We start from the raw sequence: 10,822 nt of genomic DNA on the forward strand, positions 1-10,822 counted from the left end.
AATTGTTTCTGTTGCTCACTCGAGGCCTGACATGGTTCTTCTTGACTTCGAGAAGCGAACCATGTTCGTTATCGAATTTTCGGCACCGGCTGACAAAAACATTATAGCCAAGGAGAATGAAATAACAGAGAGGTATCGAGAACTTATAAGGAAGTTGCAACGATTGTACCCGGAATATTCTGTTAAACTGATCGTCCTTATCGGCGCTCTAGGAGGTGCCAAGCTTTCACTTGCTAATGGCCTAAAAAGCATCCCTGCGTGTCAAAAATATGCTAGAACACTTGCGGGAAAAATGCAGAAGGCGGTTGTCCTTGGGTCGCTCCGTGTTCTTAGGGTGCATGAGGCTTTTGCTGGATCGTCGTGTTGATTCCTTTATAGACTGTAACCACCTAGCTCACGGTTGTGATACGTGGTTGTGGCTGAAATTTCACCACGATTTCGCTGGAAGCGGGTGCAATTTTTCAGATTAGTACCCGCTCCCGGCGAAATCCTGCGGTTGTCCTTATGACAAATTTTTAATTATATATAATATAAAGAAGATATAAGATATCTTATATCTACGAATTAAGTATGTATCTACTTGCACGGTAAGATAAAACACCCAGTCTTCGCCAGCTCAGGCAATTCGGTGAATTTAAATAGTTTACAGTGTAGGTTATTGTCTGGTTATACTTTCAGTCATTCCTAAAAGTACACAGATTTAAACTTAACTGCTGTCGCAAACCTTAGATTCCTAAAAATATCAACGTGCAAACATTATCTTACACTACTTATTACGATATAATTTTCCTGCCTAATGATACATATCAAGATGCGTTATACTAGAGTTACTCAAGTTAAAAATTGTTATTTTGAGTTATTCGAATCTGTTTTGAGTTCATTGAGATGTATCCAAGTCTGCTTTTTTTCTTAATTAAAAATCCTGTAAGAAGGGTTGCATTGATAAGTATTCGATAATTCCCTCTTTAATGAAGACGCGAGAATTATCTATTCCTTTTCGATACCGTTTTTTTCTCCTGTTTTGAGTTTCCATAGCAGTAGAATACATCTGTGAAAAAGAAACACTTTTTGTACTTAACGACGAGAATATTTTTCTGAATATTTTTGAATACCCCGAAGAACCCTTAAATAGAACATTTCCAACCCCTTTAAAATTTTAATATTTTGCTATTCTTATTTACTGTTTTTCGACAAATTAATTAGTGAAAAGCATTTTAAAACATAGTATTATTTATTTTATTTTATATTATATTTATATTTTTTCATTAATCAAATTTATATAAAATGAAAGTGTTTTGATAAGATTCCGGCTTCTTATGGACTTCTTATTAAATTTTGCGAACATTATGCTTTCAAAGCGCCTTCTAATACGCTAAACGAAAATGGTGTTTTTAATTTAAGTCAGATTTAATTTGGCTGCTCCCATTGGCTTTGAAAGGGATTAGAATCGAATTTTTTTCTGCCTAATTGAAAATTGAAAAAAGGACAGAAAAGGCATGCCTAGGGATTTAAAACTTTAATACATTTGAATGCAACATGTCTTATAGGTAACAGTTCATTTTTCTGTTATTTCAATCAACATTCAATAAATCAGACTTTTTACCAAATCTATGAATTTCACTGATTTTCATAACAGTAGTAATTGTGATTTATAAGTAAACTTACTATCACACTATAATTTTAATTCTGTCCAATTATGTTTCCATTACTTATGTAAACTTGATCTTTCGAGTCTAAATCTACTGACAGGTTTTTTCTTATTTAAGGATTCAATCGCCTCTGCTTGCGTTCTCTCCACTTTCTTTTCTTGAACAACTTTCATCATCTGTAAATAAAAAAACAATTCTTGTTATTTGCTTTTACGTTTATCACTTTTAAAGTTCAGAGAAGTTCTTTAACCCATAAACCATCACAGTTATAATAATTTGTGCACACAACATGATAACAGGAGATTTTAGCATCGTAATAAATTAACTTATAACATCCTGATCTTATCAGTCACGTAAATTAGACCGTAGGTCTGATAAAAAAACTGGGTTCACTTGGGAAAAAGTTTGCAAATTAAATAATAACTTGCCCTTTTCAGCGGTCTTGAAAAGGGCAAGTAATTGAAAAGCTCCAGGTCCGGGCATGGTGCACAACTTCTGGTACAAGTACCTGACGAGCCTGCATTTTGCGTTGGCAAGGTATTTTCAGAAGATCATTGAACACCCAGATCTGATGCCAGGCTTTATGCTGCAGGGTACTACGTATATATTACCAAAAAACCAGACGCTCAAAACCCATCTGACTTGCGACTGATAGCCTGTCTTCAAACAATTTATAAATGTTTTACAGCTATCATTTCAGATAACATATATTCTCATGGCGACGAGAATGACATCCTAACAGAAAAACGAAAAGCATGTTCTAAAAACTCGCGAGGCAGTAAATATCTAATCACTATATCGAAGTGTCTGGTACCGCAGTTTTAGGAAGAATGTCTGGTGATGCGTGGTGGAATGATGAAATTCAGGCTGCCCAAAAAGCAAAGAGAGACACGTACAAGAAAAGTTCGAACATCGCAGGTCTCAGCAATAAGGAAAGAAATAGATGTAGAAATGATTATAGATACGAAAATAGGATACTCAAACGATTAGTTAAGGAACGTAAAGATACAATTACAGCAGAAGAAGAGATGAAAATACAAAACGACTTTGAAGGAAGCAAGAAACTGCTTTATAAAAAATGAAAGGAAACAAAAGTACAGAATTTTTCAACAATGAAAATAGTAGGGGGGAAATGGTATATGATGCAGACGGAATACTAGAGGCTTTCAGAGACTATTTTATGAGACAATTCGGAGATGAAGCCATAAGACACCACAACTGCTATGTTGAACATGATGCGATAGAAAACTCAATTGAGAAAGTCTGTGTCACTGAGGTTAGGGATATAATTAAGAACTTGAAAAACGGTAAGGCTGCCTGGGTAGACGGTATTAAGGCTGAAATGTTTAAACACGCTGTCGAGTGCATACCACATAGACTGTGCCAATTGATAAATTTATGTTTCGAGATGGGAGACGTCCCAGGCGATTGGAAAAAAGCGATTATCGTACCAATATGCAAGAGAGGGGGGATAAAAGCGACTGCAATAATTACAGAGGGATTAGCTTATTAAGTACCGTAAGTAAAATATACTCAAAAATACTTATTCGTAGGATAATGAAAATAACAGAAGCAAAGATTTGGGAAGTCCAAAGTGCGTTTATGCCAGGAAGATCATGTACGGATCAAAGATTCAGCTTGAGGCAAATAACAGAAAAAAGTTTGAGAGTAGGAAGAAAAGTTTTATGTGCATTTGTTGACCTAGAAAAAGCTTTTGACAAGGTAGATAGAAGTAAACTTTGGGAAGTCCTGAAAGAGTACGGAGTCAATGGATGGCTCCTACAAGCTATAAAAACAATATATACAGGTAGCAAAGCGCGTGTAAGAGTGAATGGGAAATTGAGTGACTGCTTCGATATTAATCAAGGAGTTAGACAAGGATGCGTTATGTCTTCATGGTTATTTATATTATTTATGGACAAGTGTTTAAGAATGGCTCTTTTTGACGAAGAGGGTGTGGATCTCGAAACAATAAGGGTACGTGGGTTAGCGTTCGCAGATGATAAGGTTGTTATGGCAGAGTCAATCGAAGACTTACAAAGAATGTTGAATAAACTAGATGCAAGCATGAAGAGCATGGGCCTCAAAATTAACGCAAATAAAACAAAAACTATGGTGTTCGAAAAAAAGAGTGAGAAAACACTATGCATTATTTTATTAAATGATGAGAGAATTGAACAAGTTGATAAGTTCGTATACCGTAGTAGTTTATTTACCAGGGACGGGAAGATAGATGAGGAATTAGATAGACGCAGAAACGAAGGCAAGAAGGTTATTGGTAGAGCAGGCCCCCTTATCAGAGGTAAAAATATATCAAATAAAGCTAAAATGGCAATGCATAATTCTATATTTGTACCGACTCACAGTGGATCAGATGGTACGAAAAGGTGATGAAAACTAAAAAAATGAATTTTGTTTTTCTTTATGTAGAATTGATGACAATCTATTAAAAACTATTTGAAGTTCATGAAAGTACAAAAATTATAAAAATATATGATTATTTTAGGCAGTTTTTTAGGCTTCAAAGTTCAACAATTTGAGAACTCGCTCTCATCGCCGAATATACACCTTAACTTTAAAAGGAGCTTTATCAACACAAACAAAAAATATTTTTAAAACGATTATATAGAATTATAGGGTATTCATTCCTTTAACTGATTCAAGTATTAAGAATTTCATATTTATAAATATTATTAATTTTTTTACAATTATATTTCACGCGTAAAGTTATCTCTCATTTAACCAGCTTTCGATTGAAATTACTTAAGCGCAACACCCTGCGTACAAAAAGTGGAAATGCTACGTTGTAGTGAAATATCTTATGCATTAATTTCCATCAAAGATTTTTGCGCCAACTTGCAACTTTATAATTGGGACACTAATTACGAGGGCTAAACAGGCAGGAATTTGCACGCGTCGAGTCGCACGCTCATCCCTCATAGCAGTTGTCGAAATAGGGATTTTAATTTAAACAGTTTTCATTATTGAGCAATTCAGATATTCAATATCCTATTCTTATTTTTGTTAAATCGTTTAATTTAAATAATTATTAAATATTATTACAAGAAAATATAAAGAACAATTTTTTTGCAAGTTAACTTTATGATTTAGCAATTGTACTACAATAAAGGACTAGGTTATCTTAATAGAATTCTTAAAATGAAAGTTGAAAGGCAAGTGCTAAAATGTACTTGTTTTCTAGGTATTGTGGTAGGTGTCTAAAAGATCTTTAAACAGCTAGTGATAGTGGCTGTGAGGACTAATTATACCTTGCGGCTGTGAAGCGACTTACATCCGGTAGGTAAGGCCGTCAATAAAAATAATGTTTTTGTAATAAAGTGTCCTTTCTGATGTTCGAGAGTACATAATTTATTTGCTTGCATAATTATTATTTCGTCAATAATCACTTACCTTAATTTGATAGAACAAATTACATCTGAATTAGAAGTTTAAAATCGGGAACTTCAAATACCATTATAAATTAAATTTTAGGAATTTATAGAGTTCTTTTAAATTAAGCCAACGTATTGCATTGGCCACTTTGAACTTTTTAAATTATTCTAAGATATTTAAAATAAGAAAACTAAGCAATGTTTCTGAACTGGATTTAATAAAATTGTATTCATGTTCAGAATGCATTGGCAGCCATATTGGGTTCGCCACTTTTAATTTTGAAATTTTTACAACAAATTTGGAATCAGAGACCCGTAAAATAAATCGCTTAAGATGGTTCAGGGGCACGTTGAGAGAATGCCAAATGAACGAATAACGAAACAAGTGTATCAAGGCAAAGTAAATGACAGCGTGCCCAGAGGTAGACCGCGGAAAGAATGGTTAGAATCTGTGTATGAGACCCTAGTTAGAAGAGACATAAGAAGTTACAGAAGCACGAGAGCCTGCATGAAAAAAGCATGGACATAAAAGAAGCTAAAGAAGTATGCCAGGACAGGAAAGTATGGCGGCAAATAGTTAATAAAAAGATTGTCAGCAGAGTGAATGGCGCCTAAAACAAAAGACCTTGGCCACTAATGGACCGAAGTGGGGAACCTAACATAACGACTTTGTGAGGATCTTCACTTGGGGTGATTGCTAGAGAGATTGATCAGTAACCTGGGTCGGAGCAGTGTTGCGGAACGAACGTGTCATTTACATAAATAACACGAGAATTCTGGATCAATCTGAAAACTCTCTATCCCTTCCCCCACCGAGTAAGCCACGCCTACCCCGAAAGGGAAATGGCTTAATGGTATATATACCATAGATGCTGTAAACATGACTCAAGCTCGTAGACACCAAGGGAGTTCGTACGTGGTATACATTGACTACAAGCAAGCGTTTCCTTCGTGCCACATGACTATTTGCTTGAAGTCTTAAAACTTTACAAAATCTGCCCACGCATCATTGACATTCGAATTCAAGGGATAATTCTTTGGGTACAAGGATCAAGTATTTTGATTATGGACAACCAAGGATAACTTGATGAATACGCATTACGCCGGGTATATTTCAAGAAGACTCCTTCAGTGCCCTATGCTTCTCGATAGTGTTTAACCCATTGAGCAAAACACTAAACAGCATCTCCTATGGGATTAAAATACATGATAATGAGAAAGATCATCAAATGACCCATATTCTGTCCTTGGATGTCCTGAAGCTATACGTTAGTTTATATCCGAAACTGCAACAAGTGATCGATGTCATAATGCAGTTTTCCAATGATATCCACATGGAGTTCGGACTAGATAAATGCAGAACAGTGCATTTAACCAGATGGTTAAATCGCTAGAGCGCCCCACCGTGGGGACTGGTCCTACTTAATTGAACAATAAATTCTTTTTGGCCAATCAGGTTCAACCAGTCCCCACAGTGCAGCGCTCCTGCCAATTACAGGCATCGCAGAGAGTATGCATAAGAACAACATAACCTGATACCTCAGTTTCAAGTCATCCCTGATGAAGTGAACTGCAATGTTCACGAAAAATTCGCAAAATTGGTTGTTTTTTACACAACTGTAACCCGAAATATGTTTTTTCATCATGATGAATCATTGCGAGATCATTAAATCTATTAATAAAAAAGTCCACACCAAGAGTATTCTTACTAGAACGAACACCTTTAGTAAGCTCAAGACTGCTAAAGGTAAGCTGCTAACATACTCATCTTTTTTTAGACGGTGCTGGGACAACAAAATCGTCCCAAAACTCTTACAAAGAGAATATGATGAAAATAGGAAAAAGGAGATGAGTATAATAGAGGAGAGAGTGAGTAAGATAGAAGTGAGCGTTGAGAGAAAAAGGGTTGAGTTACTAGCGAGCCAGGACACAACAGAGTTAGAGTAGGCTTGCGGGTAGAAAATTAGAGTCTGCGTCGTAGATTGACATAGATCGAAAAACAAATAGAATGGGAGCAAAGACCAAACAGGACAGAGAACTTATTGGTCAAGGGGCTGAAAGTAAATAGTGAAACGGGAGAGGGTCAGGTTAAGAAGTTGATAAAGGATATAGGAGCAAAAATTAGGGTAGGAGGGGTGAAGAGGGCAGGAAGAATAAGATAAGGGAGGAAAGGGATGTTTCTGATGACATTAGAGTGTGAGGAATAGAGGTTTTAAGTTATGGGCAAAAAGAAGTTGTTGAAGGGAAGATCAGAGAGATTTGAAGAAGATCTGACATGGCACTTGAAATTTGGCATTTGACTTTATTAAAAAGATACAACAGATTCACATTCAACCCCAAGACATCATAGTGAGTTTCGACATAGTATCTCTTTTTACGAAAGTACCAATCTCGGATATAATTAATATTATTAAATCTTTTACAAACTTCCCTTCCGAGCTTGTACCTTTGATAGAACAATGTCTCAATAATGCTTACTTCTCGTTCAATAACCAATTCTACGATCAAACCTCAGGGGCAGCAATGGGATCCCCAATCTCACTTATTATAGACAATGTCTTTATGGAACATCTAGAAACTAAAATCTTTAACCAAGCCAAACTTAAACCAGAATTCTGGTTCCGTTACGTTGATGACACATTTGTCATCTGGCGACATGGACGAGATGAACTAAATAAGTTTTTCGATTTTATCAATCAATTACATCCTAATATCCAGTTCATCAGGGAAATAGAACAAAACGGAAGATTGCCTTTCTTGGACGTATTAGTTTACAAAAAATCTGATAACATATTAGGACATGAAGTTAACAGAAAACCCACGCATACACCATCACCCATCTCGAAAACAATCGGTCATCAACTCCCTTGTATACAGAGCTGTATCCATAACAGGCAAAGATAACTTACAAAAGGAATTACAAAACGTTAAACAAATCCTAATACAGAACGATTACACAAATAAATTGATAAAGCAATAAGAAAGCTCACTCAAAAAATCAAGTAAGCACAACCTACGAAAGAAAGAGAGAGAAAAATGACCACCACCCTACCCTACATCCAAGGTGTCACAGAACAAAAAGGAATAATTCTCAACAAACACAACATTCAAACCATATTTAAACCACCTGTGAAAATAGGACAACTACTAAATAACCCTAAAGACAAAAAGGCACCCTTCAGTGATCCAGGAGTATATAAAATCCCTTGTTCTTGTGGCAAAGTCTATATTGGTGAAACAGGGAGAGCGATGAGCCAACGTATGAAGGAACATGAAAGTAAAGTCAGACTAAAACATTTCACGCAATCAGCACTAGCTGAACATCATATCGAAACAGGACATAACATTTTATTTGATGAAACAACAGTCATTGCAAAAACACACAAAAAACTTCCAAGAAAACATAGAGAAGCAATCAAAATCTTAAAACACCCTAATAACATCAATAGGGACAATGGATATAATACCAATCCGATTTGGCTTTCGATTCTCCTGGATTTAAAAAAAAAAACTTGATTGGCCAATCAAGTTCGACCAGTCCCCACGGTGGGGCGCTCTGGCCAATCACAGGCATCGTAGAAAGTATACCTAAGAACATCATGACCTGATACCTCAGTTTCAGGTCAGCCCTGAAGATGTGATCTGCAATGTTCACGAAACGTCGGCAAACAATTCGTAGTTTTTTACACGAGTGAAACCCGAAATATCTCTTTTTATCAAAATGAATCATCGTGAAAGCATAAAATCTATTATTTAAACAATGTTTATAACCGATTGCACATTTTGACCATTTTTGCATGAATAGGTTAAATTTTTTCGGAATAAATATGAAATGTATTGAGAAAAACTATTAGCTGTCATATTTTCATTAGTGGCAGAAACTGGTAATTACTTACACAATTTTATGAACAAATGCACATTTTGACCATTTTTTAATGAATAGGCTTGATTTTTTTGCGGAATCAATTAAAATTGTCTTGCAAAAGAATCTTTGCTATTATATTTTTTATAGTTACCTGATATGCACCAAGGGGAGGTTGCTCAATCGGATTTTTCATATCATGTGGCCCTAATTATGAGTCGAGCTCATTCCTTGGAGATTGTTATATTATCCGCCGTTTGTAACGCATGTGGCCCTGAAAAAGGCCGTTTTTTAAATAGGCATCCGCAATTCAGTGAGTAAAAATCGAATCAAATCTACGTTGTTACATTTTGATTGCGGATGACTATTTCAATTATGTATCAGATGTTAAAAAATGGTTTGAAGGTTTCCCTCAATATCTCCGCGGAAAAACGCAGTCTATTTATGAACGTCTTCCTTGAAACAAAATAAAAGAAATTTAATTCAAGTCATTGTTGATTTATTTTTCTGCATTTGTGCATTTCTGCATAAAAACAATTCAACAATGACTTGAAGTTGGTGCTGTAACTTTAAGTCGTCTTTCGTTTTGTTTTATTAATTTGTTTTCTTTCAAGTAAGCCGTTCATAAATAGACTGCGTGTGAAAAGTGTCTGTAGGAAGAAAGCTTTTTTTGTCCAAAGCCATGCTGAATTCTTAGAATTAGAGTTGAAGGTACATTTTTCTTGTCCACCTATCCAAACAAAAGGTTTGACTAATGTTCTAAAAAGAGGAAGAACACGATTCTCATTTGAAGATTGATCCATTAAGACAAGGAAAAGGCGCGTCCAAAAACTTGCTTCAAATTATAGCAAGAAAGAATTATCGAAAGCACTTTCATTGATCGAAAATGAGTCCTATAGCGACTCTGGGACGTAGCAGCTTCCTAAAGAAGATGATGAAAAGAGTAAATTGTAGAGAATCTTGGCCATGTACGTGAATTTAGGTCTATCGAAGAGGAAATATGAAAAGCTAAGAACGTACAATAAAAAAATAAGTTGCAATGATTCATATCCCCTATATTTGAAGATCTCTGAAGCAAAAAAAGCATGTTATCCAGGAACCGGTAAGCATATAGAAACATCGAATTTAGGAAAAAGTGTCCATTTTATAAGAAAATGATCTCGCTAATCTTTTTGGTAAAAAACAAGTACTCTTCGGGAAGTGGGGTATGGACGGTGCTTCTGCGCATCAGATAACACGGAAAAAGTGGTCGAAGAAGAGTGATGATATGGATGCGAAAGATGAATCTGATAACAGTGATTCTGAAAGTGAAGAAAACATAAGCAATGGCAAGCATCTTTTTACGGATCAATCTTTCCTTTTGATTTTCTTTGTTACTCTTACATTAAAAGCAGATGGCGATATTATTTGAACAAACAAGACACCATCATCTCTCAATTTCAATAGGACAAGGAAACTTTATTCCCTTAAAGAAAGTGTTTCTCGTGTAAAAAAAGAGCACAGTGAGCTGCGTAGGCGAAGTACATTGTTGCTTTTTCCTCGTTAGTAAACTGCATTCCGTAAGGAATTTCTAAGTAAATTTCTTCTTTGACTTCGCTATTTAAGAACGCGGTTTTTACATCTAATTGACACATGATCGAATCGTATTTGTTGGTATACGCTAGTACTGTACGAATTAATGGTCCTCGGGTTGCGGATAGAGGGTCCCTGTACCAAGGGTTTCTGCTGAATATGGTTACAAAAATAAATAAATAAATAGTCCAGGGGTGGTGCCGAAGGAATTAACCCCCAAGCGGAGGTGTGAAAACCGTGCCGACAGCTGAATGGCACCTGGGTGAGGTGTCTAGAACGGTGACTCTGGGATACAGGGCGACCTCTCAGAGTAAGCAGCCTTATCCTTGCATGCGGGGCTCTACAAG

General features: G+C 35.9%; 1 protein-coding gene across 9 annotated transcripts in view; it reads right to left on the reverse strand.

Moving 5' to 3' along the window:
* Positions 1-649: 649 nt before the first annotated feature.
* Positions 650-10,822, reverse strand: part of LOC117180313 (unconventional prefoldin RPB5 interactor-like protein) — a 184,721-nt gene continuing 174,548 nt past the window's right edge. For 8 of the 9 annotated variants that reach the window (XM_033372746.1, XM_033372745.1, XM_033372749.1 and 5 more), the window contains 2 exons: positions 1,666-1,825; positions 650-1,048 (listed from right to left, as the gene is read on the reverse strand). In XM_033372746.1, the coding sequence (XP_033228637.1) occupies positions 1,706-1,825 (120 nt within the window). In that variant the 3' untranslated portion in view covers positions 650-1,048; positions 1,666-1,705. Of the gene's footprint in view, positions 1,049-1,665; positions 1,826-9,128; positions 9,178-10,822 lie in introns of those variants that run through there. The other variant, XR_004468026.1, reaches the window with a different exon arrangement.

The sequence above is a fragment of the Belonocnema kinseyi genome, chromosome 9 (genome assembly GCF_010883055.1).
Source record: "Belonocnema kinseyi isolate 2016_QV_RU_SX_M_011 chromosome 9, B_treatae_v1, whole genome shotgun sequence".
NCBI lineage: Eukaryota > Metazoa > Arthropoda > Insecta > Hymenoptera > Cynipidae > Belonocnema > Belonocnema kinseyi.